This window comes from Sturnira hondurensis, unplaced genomic scaffold (assembly GCF_014824575.4).
Source record: "Sturnira hondurensis isolate 20B ecotype Veracruz unplaced genomic scaffold, ASM1482457v3 Scaffold0016135, whole genome shotgun sequence".
Classification (NCBI taxonomy): Eukaryota; Metazoa; Chordata; class Mammalia; order Chiroptera; family Phyllostomidae; genus Sturnira; species Sturnira hondurensis.
In genome coordinates this window covers 191,214-210,791 of record NW_028088766.1, presented here as the reverse complement: position 1 = coordinate 210,791, position 19,578 = coordinate 191,214, and the positions used below count along the sequence as shown (strand labels likewise).

At 34.2% G+C, this 19,578-nt stretch overlaps 1 protein-coding gene across 16 annotated transcripts in view; it reads left to right on the top strand.

Annotated features, from left to right (window-relative positions):
• The window catches only part of PPFIA2 (PPFI scaffold protein A2), a 472,168-nt gene that overhangs the window by 348,804 nt on the left and 103,786 nt on the right, over positions 1-19,578 (top strand). For all 16 annotated transcript variants that reach the window (XM_037065742.1, XM_037065741.1, XM_037065754.1 and 13 more), the window contains 3 exons: positions 5,905-6,126; positions 14,952-15,098; positions 16,106-16,240. In XM_037065742.1, the coding sequence (XP_036921637.1) occupies positions 5,905-6,126; positions 14,952-15,098; positions 16,106-16,240 (504 nt within the window). The remainder of the gene's footprint in view (positions 1-5,904; positions 6,127-14,951; positions 15,099-16,105; positions 16,241-19,578) is intronic.

Below are 19,578 nucleotides of genomic sequence, written 5' to 3'. Positions count from 1 at the left end.
AGAATTCTCTCTAAAGAAAGAAGAAAAAGAAGAAAATAAAANCTGAAGGCAATTAAGAGAGAGGAGAGAAAAAAAAAAAAAACACCTAAAGGAAAAAAACAAAAGACTCCAAGGAAACGTCGGAGGAGAAGCATTTAGAGAACATCAACAATGCAACGCCACCAGGCTCTTGAGCAGACTGGACACAGAGTTACCTAACAGAAGTACCAGTCACATGGCTCTTGGTGACCCACAGTTTTCAGCTTGGGCCAGATGCCAGGCTTATAAGAATTCTCTCTAAAGAAAGAAGAAAAAGAAGAAAATAAAAAATTACAAAAGATAAAAAAGGACCAACATCAGAAGAGTGAATTACTGGAATTTAAGCAATAGCAACAGGGGAAAGAAAGAAACAATACCCACCAGGCTGAGCACACAACAGTAAACAATGCTTTTCTGGACAAGTGCAAGGCAAAAGTCATCCGGGTGGCCTCGAGCTGTTTGGAGGTCATTGGAATATGTAACAGCTGGGAAATATGGGAAATAGTTACTTATATCTGCCTTTGTCAACTCATCTTGAAAACACCTCAGGAAATGCTTTTTTCCTAATGCAATTTTGTTCATTCACACTGCTTTTACCTTGACTTCAACTGCTCACCCATAGCTGAGCAGACAGGGATGCCAGGTTTTTTCCTGTCATTATTTATGCGTGTTTGCAGGAGCAGATTACTGAACTCGCGTTTAATCTCTACTGCCAGTAAAATATTACAGTATCTTTCTAATTTGTTTTGCATCTTATTGGAAGTATAATTACACCAATGTTATTAACACAGAATATAAGGGACTCATAGGAAGCTTTCGGGTTAGTGAGAGATACGGGTGCGGTATGTGTGCCTCTCTAATCAGCTAATTCTCAAATCAAGCTTAGGGAAGCCTTGGCACCTTTTTAGATTTCAGTTCCTATTTTCTTAACCCAGTGTACAGATATGAGCACATGAAAACAGCGAATCTTTTATACTCTTTAAAACAACTGTATAAATATACTTTGAGCTACCTTTAAAAAACATAAAGGAAATACCACTTTGTAACCACAAGGGTATATATAAAAACATATAATAATAAGTTCTGGTGAGTATGTGGGAAATTGGAACTCTCATCATTGCGGGCAGGAATGTGAAATGGTGTGGCCACTTTGGGAAAGAGCTGTTCAAAATGTTAAACTTAGAAATACCATATAAACCAGCAATTCTATTTCTAGGAATCTACCTGAGAGAGTGGAAAACATGCCCACACAAAGACATACACAAATGTTCATAGTACCGTGATTTCCAGCAGCCAAAATGTGGAGGCAATCTAAATGCCCATTACCTGATGAATGTGTAGATAACATGTAGTATATCCACATGATGCAATTCTACTCTGCAATAAAAGAAATATTGATTAGGTGCAACAACATGAATGAGTCTCAAAAAGCATTATGTTCAGTGAATAAAGTCAGTCTAAAAGACTACCTATTCTGTGATTCCACTTAACTGAAAGGTGCCAAGTAAGAAAATGAATAATTATAAAAAGTAGATTAGTGGTGCTTAGGGGATGGGTGCAGCTGTAAGTGACTGTTAATGTCAACAGTCACTTATAGCTGGACTATAACAGTCACTTATAGCTGGACTATATCAATGTCAAATGACCATCTGATGTTTCTATTGTGATGATGGAAATGTTCTCAAATTAGATTATCTTGATAGTTGTGCAACTCTTTAATCACACTAAACACCATTGATGTTTATACTTTAAATGGGTGAATTTTATGGTATATAAATTACATTTCAAGAAAACTATTTTACATAATCACTGGGTTTACCTCTAATTCAATCATTTGTCAGTTAGGTTAAAGTGTCATAATTTATTTTAAAATTAATTCTATATAACAATGATCTGGAATGGAAGTTATATATTCTTTTTCTAAGGTAAATATCCATTTTTGTAGGGCCTTCCTAGTCTGAAATTATGAAAACATACCAATCTCACCATAAAATCTATTTAAGATGATTTGAACAAATGAAATATTACACAATTTTAAACATAAAAGATTCATAAACACTTTAGAAAAAAATCGAGTATGAAAATTTCCGATAGATAGTCCCAAATTCCAAAGTAGTATAAAAACTATACTACCGGAGAGTAGTATATAAATAGTATATAAGAGTAGTATATAAGTTTATATAAGGAGGAGAGTACACATCTCCTCCTTAAATAAATTAATAAGGTTAACATTTTAAAAGTGTTTTATTTTAGTTGCCTAATTACTGTTTATATTTGGTTAAAATTTTTCTTATTTTGAGCCCATTAAAAATATGCAATTTTTTACAAGATTTTAATGGACCTCAGATGCACAGAATTGAAATAATCATTTTTTCTAATTAGAAGACTAACATCATTCAGTTGCACTGAGGAAACATTTGTTAAATATGTATGTATGTATATGTATACATATGTACGTATATGCATACAAACACATGCTACTTTCTTGGTACTTAGCTATACCATACAGCATATATAACTTTATTATGTTGCTTTATATGTTCTGGTTAAATGCAACATGGTAACCAACAGGTAGATGAAAACTGAGAATTCAAAGTTTTGCATTTTAATTTAGATCAGTTCTGTGTGATTACCTGAGTTTCAATTTCTCTAAAGTTTTTAGCACACTAAAATCCTAAATGTAATTTTTCAATTATATAAAACATTTTATAGTAAAATTTGGTTTTCAGTAATTTTTGTAGTTTCTAAAAATTGCCTTTTTTATGTTGACTATAGAAATTTCTCAATGTGAGGAGGTAGAAGTTTTGGTATAGTTTAAGCTTGCCTAGTTACTTGCAAGTAGTGTACAGAGTTAGATGATATTTGCTATTATGTCAAAAAACCTATAATATTATACCTGAGTTATCCCAAATTTGGACATAACTGACTGGAAATTGACTCTTTCCTTCTTTCCAAAACCAGTTCTCAGTTGCTGCTCAATGATTGGAAACTGTTTTTCTCAATTCAGTGTACAGCTGTGGCCTACATAAAGGTCACTATCAATGTTTTTGAGTTTTGTGTCCATAAGACCTGTCTAAAAAGTTTGTTTTTATTAACTTCCCAATAATACTGTGCTACATTGTATGTGGCATCACATGCCCCAGGGGAGAGATATAACTTTGGAAAGGCAGTTCCCTTCCCTTATGCTGCAAACATTCCTGCAGACATTCTCAGTTGTGATCCCTCCACTACCAACCATCTCAGCAGACAGAATAGACATGTTGAAGGAGGATCTATTCTCCTCTACCACAGAGTCCTCTCCAACATTCCTGTGTAGTTGTAATATCTCATACTGTTTTCCTACGTAATTAGAGGTTCAGTACCTACAACAGAGAAGTTCAGCTATACCTGCAAAGTATTAGGTCCTCAGGTCTGACTGGCATCTTTAGATACTCTCCTAAGTCTGACTCAGTCTTTTCCTGCCCATCTTTCTCAGTGCTCTCATGATGCTTTCTGCTCTCCACCCCTTCCTTCCTATCATCAGTGGCTCTAACTTAACCTTTTTATTTTGAGGTAATGTACATTTGCATGTAGTTGAAAGAAATAATATATAGACATCCTGCGTACCCTTTACTCATCATTAAAAATCATAAGCTATATAAAATTTCACAATAAAAAATGCAGGGTTTATGGAGGAAAAGGGGTTTGCAGCACACTAAAAACTTTATCAATGACATAAAAAAGAGATATAAAATTTGGTGCAGCCATTTTGGAAAACAGTATGGAATTTCCTTAAAAAACTAAAAATGGAACTGCCTTTTGACTAAGTGGTTCTACTGCTGGGATTATACCCTAAGAATCCTGAATTACCAATCCAAGTGAACCTATGCACCCTGATGTTCATAACAGTGCTATTTACAATATCCAAGTGCTGGAAGCAACCTAAGTGCCCATGAGTAAATAAGTGGATCAAAAAATTGTGGTCCATTTACACAATGGAATACTATGCAGCAGAAAAAAGGAAGGAGCTCCTACCTTTTGCACCAGCGTGGATGGAACTGGAGACTGTTCCACTAAGTGAGATAAGCCAGTTGGTGAAAGATAAATACCATATGATGTCAGCTATAAGAAGAATATAATGGACAAAATAAACTGATGAATAAAATAGAACCACAGGAATGCAAAAAGGAAACAGACTGACAGTGACCAGAGGGGAAGAGGGAAGGGATAATGGTGGAAAGAAAAGAAAGGGACTAGACAAAGAACACGTATGAATGATTCATGGACATGGACAATGGTGTGGGGACTTTGTGAGCAGGGAGTGGGATGGCTAGAGGAGAGCAAAGGGGGAAAACTTGGGACAAGTCTAATAGAATAACAATAAAAAATGATTTAATAAAAAAAGAAAAAGAACCTAGGCCTAAAGGAAAAACAACAACCTGGAAAATTGTAATGTAAAAAGTTATGGCTGTTTTAGCAAATATTTATTTATTTTCCTATGGAGGGGAAATAAAAATAAAGAATGTCCAGTTAATTTGAATTTCATGTCATCAAATAACTAATAATTTCTTAGTGTAAATATATCCCAAGCATCACATATTTCATGAGACATACATTAAAATGTTGTCATTTAAAATAAAAGATGTAAAACTAATAAAAATAGTAGCACTGTTCAATATGTTGCATAGTCAAAAAACAGCATAAATATTAGGATAAATATAATTCTTTACCTTGAAAAAGACCTGAAGTTTGCTATGGGATCCATGTCACAAAGGTTATAGCTGTGAGTTAGTTGAGGTGGTGGAAGGAGGGGTATCTGAAATCAGAAAGCTGTAAAACAGACCTGGCCTATTTGTGTCAAAGCACACAATAAACTGAGGTCAATGTTAGATGTCAAGGAATGTGCATGCGCATTCTGTGTATTCCTCCATGGCTTGGTTCAGGTAGGTGCAGTTTTCTGTATTTAGACAGTGATTTCAAACTGAAATAACACGTAACTTATGTATGTTCAAATTGTTTTAATATGTCTTTTGTGTTGAAACAAATTTATATTTTCTAGACAAACATTATAATGAAATTGATTCTTCTTTTTCTCATCCTGTTACTTCATCATGGTTGTTCTCTTTTTCTTTCGGCACTTATTTCTCTTGGGTTGTTGCGCCATGTTTACCACGAAACTCTTTCAGTGCAGCTGGGCTGTAGGCCACGCCTTTGAAGACCTGGGTCACCCTGGCTTCCAGGCAGCCCTTTCAGAGAGGAGGAAAGTCAGTCTCAAAGTACTCAGTAATTTCAGCCTCCTTTCCATGGGTCATGTGCACTCATGACTTTTATGTTGCTAGCAATATAGGGATCAAAACTTTTCTATTCCATGACTTTGTTCTAGCCGGCTCACATCCACAGTGGGAACCAAAAAAAAATGGTTCATCAGTTCTTTATCTGAATGTCATTGAAAATAAAACTTGCAGATGCACACAGAGTCTTGAATAAAAATAGAAAATATTACACAGTTTCTGTGTCTTTACTATTATTTAATTTTAAAATACTTTGCTACAGAAATGTAGTATTATTTATAATAAATGTTATATATAATTGATAACATAATAGCTACCATTTAATACATGTTTAGGATGTACTGGTGTTTCATGTGAAGCTGTGTATAATAAATATATACCTCTCAGTTCAAATGCATCTGTTAACCTTTTTGAAAGTTACAGATTTGCCTTTCTATTCTAATGTCAATTAAGAGCTTTTCTCGGAAGTTTTGTTTAACTCAAATTAACTCTCTTAGAGTTCTTTCTCTGTGAAGAATTCTACAGTGTGAAAGCTGTATCAGTCTCATTTCTTTAAGTCTGTGAACTTTAAAGATAAAGAAAATCCTGAGTCTCGTTTCTCTTTATTTTCCTTCAGCGTTTATCCAATGGTTCTATAGACTCAACTGATGAAACCAGTCAAATAGTCGAACTACAAGAATTGCTTGAAAAGCAAAACTACGAAATGGCCCAAATGAAAGAGCGTTTAGCGGCCCTTTCTTCCCGAGTGGGAGAGGTAGAACAAGAAGCAGAGACAGCAAGGAAGGATCTCATTAAAACAGAAGAAATGAACACTAAATATCAAAGGGACATTAGGGAGGTAAGTGATTCATAACACTTTCAGTCTTTACTTCCCAAATGCTCTCTCTGAGGTGCTTTTTCCATAATCACCCCTAGTGACAACACTCTTTACTTCTCAAAAGACCATCATGTGGGTTTCGTTACATTAATCATGAAACTTGTTCACTAAGGCAAAAATTGTTTATGTTAAAATATATATGGAAAGAACTTTTGATATCAAGTGTCAGATATAATAAAAAGTATCTACAGTTTGTACAGATTTAAAAAACATTGAGCTGTTCATTTTAAACAACACGAGATTTATATATAATGAATTGCTATGCTCTTAGATATGGGACTACTCAAAGACATTATTTAAAATTTTTCCTTTTCATTTTGAGTTTGTGTCTATGAGTGTGGATGTATATGTTTGTATGTGAGAACCTTACTCTTTCTATATATTCTATTCTCACTAGACTTAACATCATGTTACATATTTTAAAAAGAGAGCACTGGGAAGTTACTACAAAAGGTACAATGAGATCACTTATTAGTGACATTGTTAAATCATCTTACCAGCTAAGATAAAAAGTTTAGATTTTTTCAGTTTATTCAATTAAAAAGAAAAATGTATTTATGAAAATTTTATTTTGTGAAGTCTCTATTTTATACATTTCTTTAAATTGTATATATTTATCTCTTTATGTCCTTTGTATATAATTAGCTAGTTGTTATTGGTGTTGACCCTACTCTATGTACCCATTTCTTTTCTTATTGAGCATGCTTTATTTTCTCTTGAGCCTGCTTTATCATATTTTTATTCATCGTCCCATCAAAACGGTTCTTATCCAAGTTGCCACTGAACTCATGTTGTTGAATGTAGGGGTCACTTCTCAGTTCTTTCAGGCACTTGACTAGCTATCACTCCCTGGGACACTTTTTCACTTAGTTATTAGCACACTACAGGCTCCTGATTTTCTTCCAGTTTACATACTACTCCCATTTCAGTCATCTTTGCTGGACCAGCTTCCTCCCCAGACTTGGAGTGCCTTTCTTTCTCAACCTGCCTTTGCTCCCTAATTTCATGCAGTCTCATGTCACCCATTGAAATCTCCAGCCTATCTTTCTCTCCTGATGTTCAGATGCCTGTATCTAAATCTCCAGTGGGTATCTCAAAATCAGATTCCTCAAGATTGTTTTCCTGATATTACCTCAGGAAGCCAGACTTACTTGAAGTTTTACACATCTCAGCTGATGGCAGCCCATTATTATTGCTCAAAAAAACCCTTGGAGCTGTCCTTGGTACCTTCTTACCCATGCACTGTATTCGGTTCAGTTGTAAATCCAATTTACTTGCAACCTCACGATATCTCTACAATGTGAACTCTTCTCACATCTTCCATGGCTCTTCCTTATTCCACAGAACCATGGTCTTTCAAAGAATTAATATAACAGTTTCTAATCAACACATTACATTAGAGTAATTTGTTAAAATTTGTCAGCTAAAGTCATTTTTCGCCTTAAAACTGCAATGACTACCTATCCTGCTCCCATTAAAACTGAAGTCCTTTCCCAGTCAGGGTACATGCCTGGGTTGCAGGCCAGTTCCCAGCAGGGGACACACAAGAGGCAACCACACATTGATATTTCTTTCCTTCTCTCCTTCCCTTCCCCTCTAAAGATAAATAAATAAAATCTAAAAAAAACAAAACAAACTGAAGTCCTTGCAGGAGCCAACAAGCAACGTGCTACCTCCACTACCATCCTACTGGCATTCTGGAACTCACTTCCTTGTCTTTCATTTTATCCCACTCTGTTCAGCTACGGCAACCTCCTAAACAAGGCAGACGTATTCTGTTATGTTTTCTTTTCCTTCTTCCTTTTGCTCAAATGTTTTCTCATTGGAGTGTTCCCTGACCATCCTATTCACACACACACACACACATACATTATTCCTCTTATCTCATTTTTTAATCTCACACAACTTATTGCACCTGAAACAATAGCTATTTTACTGACTTACTTGTTTATCATACGCCTCCCTCTCCAACTGTACATAAAAAGGCATAAAGGCTGGATTTTTTTTGTCTTGTTTTGTTTGCTGATCCATTTGAATCACTTACATAACTATTGAGCATATGAGAGATACTAAAAACAAAATCTTTGTTGAGAAAGTGAATATTTATAGATATTTGATATAAACATCAAAAGGCATGGATAGGATTAGAATATATCCTAAAACAATATCTGCTCTGTCAAAAAAAGACGCATGACTCATGAAGGGGAAGATTGCTCTGCCACCGCACTGACAAAGGGTGTGCTCTGTACACTTTTATGTGAATTACCAGGTTTTAGATATGTCCCTTATCTCTATTCTTTCTCACAGGTGAAACTTGGAATTTATAAAGTAAATCCATTTAACCTCTCTTCTATATCACTGTTAAGGAATACCAAGATTTCTGGCTAGTAAACCAGCAAAGCCATTTCTTGACTTCTTGCTTATTCTGTGTTTCTTTATTCTCTTAGTCCTAGAGATTTAGCTGTTTTCCTTTCATTTAACACTTGTCTATTTTACTCATGCTTATTTAATCTAGGGTCATGGGTAGAGCCCAGTATCCCCATCTCCCCCATTCTTACTGCTGATGTAAAAATAATCATTTGATTCTAATGGTCTTTGCATGTAGGTGACAAAAAAATTCAATGATCTGATACCAGGTGTTCTTTTATTGGGAATCCCTTGTACTGGCAGAGGGTGTTCAGCCTTCACACGAATTCTTTTAAAATATAATAACTATTCTCATCAGTACTCTAATTTCAATGTATTTGTACTTTAGAAGAGTTTCATGAGAAAAGAATCTCTCTCATCACTCACCTTTGAAAGGAGATTGCAAACACCAATGCTTTCAGAGCCAGGCAGGCAGAGCCACTGGGCACTTTGTTCATTTATAAATGAATGAAATGCCCAGTGTGGAACAGTGGAAAGTGATCAAGTTCATTCAACCAGGGCAGACAGCCTATACTCTGCCTGCCTTTCTGGTTGTACCACCTGTGTGTGTGTGTGTGTGTGTGTGTGTGTGTGTGTGTTAAGGACACAGTGAAAGTCAAATAAAATATTTCCGAAAAGTTTCAAGACAAAAACCATAAGCTCCTGGTTTGCTGCTAAGAATTTCTTGAATACCAACCATGAAAAATATTCTAGGTGTACTATATCTAATTTCTCTAACTCCTTACAACTGTTTGATAGAGAAGATTCTTGTCATTATCCCCATTTTTCTCAGGAGAGGAATCTAAGGTTCAGTGAAGTAAAGTGGCCTGTCCAAGGCCTATTCACAGCCCTTCCCATGCCCTCAGGCCCCAGTGCTAGAAAGATACAGGACAGGCCTAACTTGGAAGCCTGTGCTTTTTCCACATTGAGCAGCTTCCCAAATCAGAGAGATACAGTTATTACTTCAGTGATAGAAACTGTCATTAAAAAATGTAGCTGTAATACAATCAATTTTTTGCTTACTTTTCCCAGTAAGCAAGAAGATATAAAAATCACATACTTAAAAAAAGGCATCATTTACTCACATTCAAAGCCCTAAACTTAGCTTTTGTTTTCCTGAATAATAACGTGTTCTTGGGCTATGGTCACACAAAATCTACTAGATTGCAAGTGTTTTAGTAGAAAAAAATTAACATGATTTATATATTGAATAAGCAATAAATATTTACTGAATTAATTAAGAAAAATGATAGACTAGAAAACTAACCCTATAACTAAAATTTGATATGTATTACACTTTATATGTGAGAACACTCTTACGTATAACATAAATATAATTTAATTATTCTAAAAGAATGAATATAATTTATACCTAAAATAAATTATATAAGTATGTTTCATTAAGGGTTTTAAATTATAGTTTTGAAATTATTCTTTGTCAAGAAATAAATCTGTCCAAAATTTATTTTTATATGAAGTTTTGTTTTAGTTGCTCCATAAAGTGATTGTGATCTTCTAGAGTAAGGAGGCTGGATTAAGTCTAGACACAGTACACCTGTTAGAAAATGTAGACAAGCTCCATCTTCAGTGTTGGGAAGGCATTTTTAAGAGCTGCTATTGCTGGATATCTTCAGGTATTTAATCCAAAAGTGCAGTCGGAGGGTTCAGCTAAAACCTGTTTTTCTTGCAATATTTGAACAGAAAATATCAGAACAAATTCAGAGTCCCGGCTGGTGCGGCTCGGTGGACTGAGCACTAGCCTGTGGACCAAAGGGTCACTGACTTGATTCCCAGTCAGGGCATGTGCCTGGGTTGTGGGCCAGGTCCTCAACTTGGGGTGTGCAAGAGACAGCCTCACAATGAGGTTTCTCTCCCTCTCTTTCTCCCTCCCGTCCCCTCTCTCTAAAATTAAATAAATTTTTTTTTTAAAAAGGACAAATCTAGAAAGCTACTAACATGCAAAAATGTAGGAAACTTATTTGGTTTTTTAAAAAATTTATTTATCTTTTAGAGAGGAAGGGAAGGAGGGAAGGAGGGAAGGAGAGAAATACCAATGTGTGGTTGTGTCTCATGGGTCCCCTGCTGGGAACTGGCCTGCAACCTAGGCATGTGCCCTGACTGGGAATCGAACCACGATCGTGTGGTTCACAGGCCCAAGCTCAATCCACTGAGCTACACCAGCCAGGGCGGAAAGTTATTTGTTAAAGCCTTAGTTTTCAAAAGTAAAAAGGAAAACAAAAACAAAAACAAAAGAACAGAAAAAATAGCAAACATAGAAATTTCCTTAACAGAAGTTTAGCTCTTCACTTTTTATCAGGAAGGCTACTAATCAGGTATTGGAAAAAATATTTCAGTAAATATGTAGATATGCACACAATTAGAATATCCTATGAATTATTTAAATTAATTTTATTTTATGAATAAAACCAATTTGTCTTTCCAACTTCCTATTAAAAGCTCCTCAAAAGATTGTTAATTAGTTAAATGAACTTGTCTTTTCTATTATTGAAACATAGAGTTATATCTTCACTGTGCCAGCTTTATAGTTATATTTATTTCATATAATAAAATTCAGTTTATACATAAATGTCAGGTCAAGAGATAATTGAATCATTCTTCTGTTTTCCCCTTTTTAGACAGCAATTTTCAGGGACTAAAATAGCATCCTTTTTTAGAAATTCCAAGTGACACATAGGGAAAAGATATTTCTTCAACTTGTAAATTCAAAATTTATTTTTGTCAACACAGCCTGTAGTTAAAAATTGAATCTCCCGCATGAATCACTGAATTGAAAATGCAGTACCAAAGTCACCTACAATGACTTCTGTGTTTAATGTATGGCATAGAGTCATATCAACTAATTGTAGGCATAATATTAATTAATAATTAAAAGTAGATGTGATTTATTGAGAGAGTTTTCTGCATAAAATATAATGAGAAGCACTTAAACACTATAACAAACATACCTCAACAATGTTACGTGGTAACAATATCTCATACAAAGAAAAGGGGGGTGTTAACATTGTAGTATTTACATGACAACAGATAATATGTATGAAAAACTAGGTTTGGAGAGAGTATGTACTACTTCAGGATTCATGTTCTGAAGAAGCCTACATATGCCTTTAACTGAATTTATTGTTATTGTAATTTATTAAGCATCTTATATATTCAGGCTAGATTCAGGCTTTTCTCTTCGAGCTAAGAAACTGACAAAATATGTCCTGGCTGGGTAGCTTGGCAGCTCAGAACATCATCCTGACATGCCAAGGTGGTGGGTCTGATCCCCAGTCAGAGCACAGTCAGAAATCAACCAATGAATGCATAAACAAGTGGAAGAACACATCCCTGTTTCTGTCTCTCTCATTGCTCTCTCTCTAAAAAGCAAGACATTTTTAACAATTATTTTAATTGACAAATTATTCAGGGTTCTGTATGAAAAAGATATTAAAAATGCAATATTAACAATTATATGCATTCTGAAGAGATCCTCTAAGATAAATACCCTACCATTATTATATTAAAAATTAATATTAAATAGAAAAAGTCAAACTCTATAATTAAAGCTTTTTGAATAGAAATTATTTTGGGGGGTGGCTAAAATCTAGTGCTATGTACCTAATGTCAAAAATATATTAATATGAATATTTTACTGGCAAATTGATTAATTGATTAGATTTTATACATTTGAACTTAATAATAAAGTAATTAAGCAAGCAGTCTTTAATTGGGCTTTGAAGGTCAGCAAGATTAAGCTAGACAAAGAAGGCAGCAAAAATGCATTCTGGATGGGAAGGAAGTCACAGAGTGTATTAGTTTGCTGGGGCCGTTGTAACTAACAATTACCATAAACTAGGTGGCTTAAAACAACAGTAATTTATTCTCTTGTCATTTTGAGGCTATGAGTTCAAAATCAGGATGCCAGTAGGACAGTATTTCCTCTGAAGACTCTAGTAAAGAACCTTTGTTTGCCACTTGTAGCTTCTTGTGTTCTTAGCTCGTGACAGTATAACTACAGTCCCTGTCTCCCTCCTTACTTTGCCCTTCCTGTGTATATCTGTGTCCCCAGGTCTCCCTCTCCTTATGAGAATACTAGTCCTTGGATTTAAGGCCCACAGTAATCCTGTATGACATCATCTTAACTTGATTACTTCTGCAGCAACTTATTTGCAAATAAGGCCGAACTTATATATCCCAGGTAGAACTTGAGAGGAGGGGACACGATTCATTCCAGTACATAGAGGTAAAGAAGTATCAGGTTAAAAAGCTACTTCTTTTCTAGGCTTTGTAGCTCAGATTTTATATTAAAAATGCAGGGGAGCACATGAAGCCAAGATTCAATATGATCAGATTGGCATTTAGAATGGTCTGTTGGTAAGATAGAGAATCAGTAATCAGAAAAAAAGACCGAGCGGAAGATGACAGGTTGGGTTATTAAGTGAGAGTTAGCATGATGAAATTTTCAAGAATGACCCTGAATTTCTGTGGAGAGTGCTGTCATTCCACAGCCAAGTGGTCCAAGAAGAGCTGACTTGTGGATAGGCAGGGTGACTAAGGACAACATGTTAAGTTGCAAGGTAGATATATTACTTTTATTCAATTTTATTATGATATATTAATGATTTAAGTCAAATAATATTTAGAAGGTATAAAACTAAAACACACACATGTGCATACACACACATTTATGCACACACATAAATACCCCCACCTACCTCTATCTCTTTTCCTGAGAGTCTTAATTTCAATCTTTTTAACCATTTCTTCTTGTATTTTCTCTATTACTTAAGCTTAATCTATGTATTTGGATCATATTATATGGGAATTTTTGCTCTCGTATTCTCTTCCTTACTATCTCTTCTCATCCTTACACTATAATTATCTCAAAATCACATTAATTGTTACCATTAGTATGATTATGCAAATAATTTCCAAAACTGATTCAAGTAGGAGTTTCTTATGATAGTGTTTCATTTTGTTATACAGCTCTCTGTTTTTCCAGCATTTTATTAATTACATGATATATTAACTTGCTTATTAATTTTGAACCCTGTGGAAAATCTCACCAACTCTGATAGCTTGGCATAATTTCGTAATTTTAAATTATGGCCAATGGTCAAACAGATCATTTATCATTCTTATTTTTATTTTCTCAAAATAATCCCTTTTCCTCTGCCTTTCCTCTCTGCTCCATACCAGCCTCTTTGTAAGCCTGTTTTCATTTGGGGGGGATTTACCTCTATTGTCTCCTGGGAAATCCAGGAGAAAAGAATAATCAAGTTCCCTAAAGAAGAAAAAGCATAAAACTGAGATCACAGATAATTATTAAACTTTGAGAAAAGGGGATACCTGTTATAAACTAATGTCCACGTGGTGATGAGGGAGATCAGGAAGTCGAAGGACTCTCTGTTTCAGATCTCCTGTTTCTTTTGGAATATTAGAAGAAAATTGGTCTCCTGGTGGGTGTGACAGGGTTGGCCCTGGATTCTGGAGGAGATAACAGAGAGATTAGGAATGAGTGATTGAAAGATCTGGATAGTGATGTATGGAAACCACCAACATCCCTTGATTTCAGGCTGTTTATGCAAAGCAGCTCCTCACATTGTCAGGAAACCACACCAAGCCCACTGAGGCTCACTTCTGCAGCTGCCTTTTGCCAACATCACCTTAAAAGGTAGGTTATATACCTACTAATAAATTCCCATGTAACCTTTTAGGAAGATAAAATCATCTCCAAATTATTTATGAATTAGAAATATTATTAATGCAATGGTATTACTGCATTTTCACCAACAAATTTTTTGATAGAGTTTTGTGTTCATTTAGTAGTTTAATTTTTTTCTATTTGGAATATGGATAACAAGAGAAATGATTAAGTTCCAAAGTCAAAAGATCAATTCATTTATGCATAAGATTCAATTTTACCTTTTTTGCCTCCTTTTTTAACCATTGAGTTACTCTTCTTATTTATGAAGATGAGAATCCTTGTTTGAAGTTTGCTTTGCAATTTAGCTACCATTTCACCAATTTTATGATACATAACTACCCAAAATTGTACTTACCTCTATTGTGTAATGAACTAGTGTATCTGCCCCATCTTTTCTAAGAATGCAAATTCTAAGGTAGGTGGTTTCAAATATACTCTGTCGCATTCTCAGAGAAAGATAGTTTTCGGTTAATCCGAGATGTAAAGATAGTTCTGACAGATGAATTGGGGAAACTCACATAAAGTCTGACATTTCTTCCATGAAAGTAAATAAATTGATATATACTTCAAGAAAGCAATGTTTTTTGTATATTACTATTTTATTTAAATATAAAAATAATACATCAAGCTATTTGAGAATCTGAATTGAAAATTTTTATGATTTTAACTGTAGGCCATGGCACAAAAAGAAGATATGGAAGAAAGAATCACAACTCTTGAGAAGCGTTACCTCAGTGCTCAGAGAGAATCTACCTCCATACACGACATGAATGATAAACTAGAAAATGAGTTAGCAAATAAAGAGGCCATCCTACGGCAGGTTCAGTATCTCTGTGTTGGTTTTGTTCTGGTCCATGTGTGTGTTCTCTCCATTCTCACAAAACCTGGAGTGAATAAAATATGTTATTTCTTGACAGTCAATCATTCTCTAAAATTTAGAGTGAGGTGAACTAAACAGATATGCTTTTCAGTATGTAATTTAGAAATTTGTCTTAATAATAATGAAACTAATGACTAATATTTACTTTGGATCTAGACAAGAACCAGAAATGGTGTTAAACAGTTTACAGATATTACCTCATTTCAATCTACCCACCACCTGTGAAGTAAGCACCTTCAGTGTCCTAAGGACAGTAAGGTTCAGGGGCATGAACACTTTCCCAAGGCCACAAAATTGGCACTTGCCAGAGTCTACAGTAGAAGCCTAAATCTATTCCACTCCAGAGCAGGAGTAGGCAAGCTGTGGCCCGTGTGTCAAAACTATGGCTCTGTTTAACAAATTAAGTTTTATTGAAACATAGTCATGCCCATTTATTTAATCATTGTCTACTGCTTTTGTGCTATAACAGTAGAATCAAATTGTTAGAACAGAAACTGCATGATATACAAAGCCTAAAATATTTATTATTTGGCCCTTCACAGAAAAAGTTTGAAAACTCCATCTCCAGAGCCTTACCTCTTAACCATCATGATTCATTATCTCTCCCCCTCCAGCTAACACTGTGATTTTCAATATTTTGCTCTCGTGGTACATCTGAAGTGTTAGTACTAAGTGGTATTCCATTTGTCCAAGTATATATTCAGTATTAACTAACTTTCTTTTTGCTGCCATTGGTAAGATCTCTTCTGTTTTTAATGTGCTGAATTGTATTAAGGCATATGGATAAATGATATATAAAAAGACAAGGACAATCATCTTTTTGCATGGTAGATGTGGTCGCTGATTTTAAGTCTAGGATAATGGCTGAAGTCCCAATCTCTTAGTGACTGGTATTTGCTATCCTAACTGTGACTCTTTAAGTGTCTCCTTTTCCATCCCTATTTCAGATGGAAGAGAAGAACAGGCAGTTACAAGAGCGTCTTGAGCTCGCTGAGCAAAAGTTGCAGCAGACTATGAGAAAAGCTGAGACCTTACCCGAAGTAGAGGCTGAACTGGCGCAGAGAATTGCAGCCCTGACAAAGGTACTGCCATAAAACAGTTGGTCAGTGTAGATGTGCTTGTGGAAATGACTAGTAATCAAAACGGGTTCTATAAAGATTTTCTTTAGACTCTATGAAAATTGTTTGTTTAATCTTTATTAATTGGTTTCTTATTTAGGTGAACTTTTCATATGATACATATTTATTCTGACATGAATAATTAATAGATGACTATGATGATTCCCTTGCCTATTTAAACATTAACAAAAACAAACAAAATTCCATGTCCTTTTAGTCCTTTTACTAATTTTTCATGGTAGTATTTACATATAAGCATAATTATTTAATATAAACACATAATGACATTTAATATGTATATACATGAAAATAGTAATCTAATAGGCTTAACATAAATTGGTATTAGCAGTATATGAAATATCATAAAGAGTTGATTCCTTTCTGACTATAAGAGGAAAAAAATTTTTTAGAAGTTGGAAGTTAGATTTGTAGACGTCTAAAGTCTACAGCCATTAAAAAGTCAGAAAGTGATTTTAGTAGATGCAATTTCTTCTGAATCAGTTAAAGTCCATAGTCTGAAGAATGTTCAGTAGTCTGTTCAATAGTTCAATGTCCATAGTCTGAAGAATGTATCTGTGATGATAATGCTATTATATTCTGCAATTATCTACAGATTTTAGGCTTTGCAACCATTACAGTGTTTAAAAAAGTGGTATTACCTTTAACACTCGAGTGAAAATGGCATCGCTTCAAAGTGTGTGTGCATGTCACTAGAATGAAAGTCCAGATTTTGTTACTGGGAGCATGTTTCACTTTTAATATTAATTCAAAGCACACAATTGTTACTGAGATCTAAGTTTTCCACTCCACTGCAGTAAGTGGATAAGAAAGATATATAAACTGCAAGTTACAAATTTGACAGTATAAAAGTAGGCACACATACTAGCATTCCTGAAAAAGTAGTTAATTGAAGAAGAAGAAGAAGAAGAGTAGACTGATGCCTGTTAGTTAAAATAGGAAAGTTAATCAGGTAGTAAAAAGGCAAACATTTGACAGTGTACTTCAGGATTAGGAAATATTGGAATGGTTGGTTATCTATAGAGTATACGAGTAACTAGCTGAATAAACATCAGTCTGACTAGAGTGTTGTTACCAACTGAATTCTTCTGTAGTCACAGATCATTCACTAAACCCCTCTGGCAATTCCAAAAATGTGTAATTTCTAAGATAAAAATAAATGTATAGTTTTAGACTCAACCAGTGTGGCTCAGTTAGGTGGGTGTCATCCCACAAAGAGAAACGTTGCTAATAGTATTCGATTTTTTCTTGTGAAGGATTTATAGTGTGGATTAAGATATGTATGCTTAGTCTTTTTATCTGAGGAACATGAAAGCTTTTACAGTTATTGTATTGACTTGAATTATTTTAGGGGGAGTTAGGTGGCTAAATAATAAAAATAAGTTTTGTGAAACTTTAGTGTAAAATGATCAGCAGTATTATCCTGAGTTAAAATACAGGAGAGTTTAGAATCTCTTCCAAAGATACATGGTTTAAACTTCTGCAAATAATTGGCCCAAATTAACCTTTCATAGACTGAGAAGAAAACATAATTTAAAATGTAATACTTTATTTATGAGTCTTTAACATTCATGAGAATTTTTAATTTAGAACATTTTTTTAAAAACTTGATAGCTCTCTGGGCTTTTTTGCTTTTTGCTTTATCCTCTCAGGCTCTTATTTTAATACATATCTTCACTAGCATACCCAAAATAATTTCTTCAGTTTACTCCTAATATACTTAATATACCTAATAGTATATTGCTTAAATTTACTTCATCTGGACCCTCTTGATTTCTTCATTTTTCAGTAGAATTTTTTTCTTCTTAAAAAGTTTTTTTAAATGCTAGGATTTACTCTGCTTCTCATTCTTACTGATTTCTTTTCTGGCTGGCTGTATATCCACTACAGCATTTCAGACATGCAGTTTTGAGAAGATTGCTGTGTTTCAGTCATTGTAAGCAGTCCTCCAGTGCTTCGATGTCAAAATACTCCCTCTGCCTGTACCATTTTTATAACATTTGAAGATCACTCTTTCATTTGTTCTCCCAAGTTTTATGGATGCAATAATCTTTTTTTTTTTTTTTTTGCCCTCTGCTCTCAAGACCTTTAGGGGATGTCTCCAGATCTGCTTTATTTATTTATTTTTTGGATTTCAATTCATTTTCAATATCTTATTATTGATCATCATTGTCTTTTTCTACTTAATATTTTTGACTATTCAAAAAAGTTAAAAGATTTCTGCCTATTTTTAACCAAGTTTCCTCTCTCCTATATTTTGAATAGTATTCTTAATAATCCCTAAGACATTTTTTTTGGTATGTATGTATATACCAAATAAATATAAATATATATACATACTACATACACATATATATATATAATTTTTATTGTCACCTGCTTATGTTTTCTTTTCTTTGGCTCTCCCCTCTTTAGTTTCTTGCCCTTTTCCAAATACCTTTGCACTCTTCCCAAAGGTATTTCTGCTTATGTAATTTTTCCCAAAACTGTAGCTCACTTGGAATTGTGTGTTACATTAAAGAGTGAACACAAGATAAACCCTATGTCCCGGGAAAGAGTATAAGAAATAGCAGATTGTACTTGTGTGACCTTTTGTTTTTAGCAGTTGCTTACATTGCATTCTTTACAAGGATAAGGTGAACATAAACCAATGGGGGTTGAAAGTTGATCCCAGTGTTTTTAGAAGTGATGTCTGAATCTATTCTTTGGTTGATAAGAGACTCTTTTTCTTCATGTATGTGTGTGTGTGTATGTACATAGATAAGTAGGTAAACCTCATTAGTTTTAGAAAGGCAGAAGTGTGACTATGGGTAAGACAAAAAATGGAGCTTTTGCAAGTGTACATACAATTAATTAATAAAGAATTTGAGTTCCCAATCTCATGATTTATCATATATACTTCTTTAATTAAAATTCATATTCCCTCAGCAAAGACATAATTCATCTTAAATTCCATAAGGTATTTTATTTATTTTTAGTATGAATAAAAAGATCAGCAATAACACAGTAATTTAAACATGATGGAATTCTTGCTCATTCTCTGAAGTGAATTTCCACAATATTTTGGTGTCTTTGGAGTAGTTAAGATGGAAGCAGGTAGAAGTTTTAAGTACCTTGAAAGATTTACTGGATGTTACTTGTATTTTAGGAGACACAGTTTTAGAAACTGAAACAGTTATAACTTGACTACCTTGAATCAGTCACCGAATTAATTTTTATACCACTGATAAATTATACTTTTGAGAGATTACAGATAACTTTATGAATTTAGATTATGTAATATC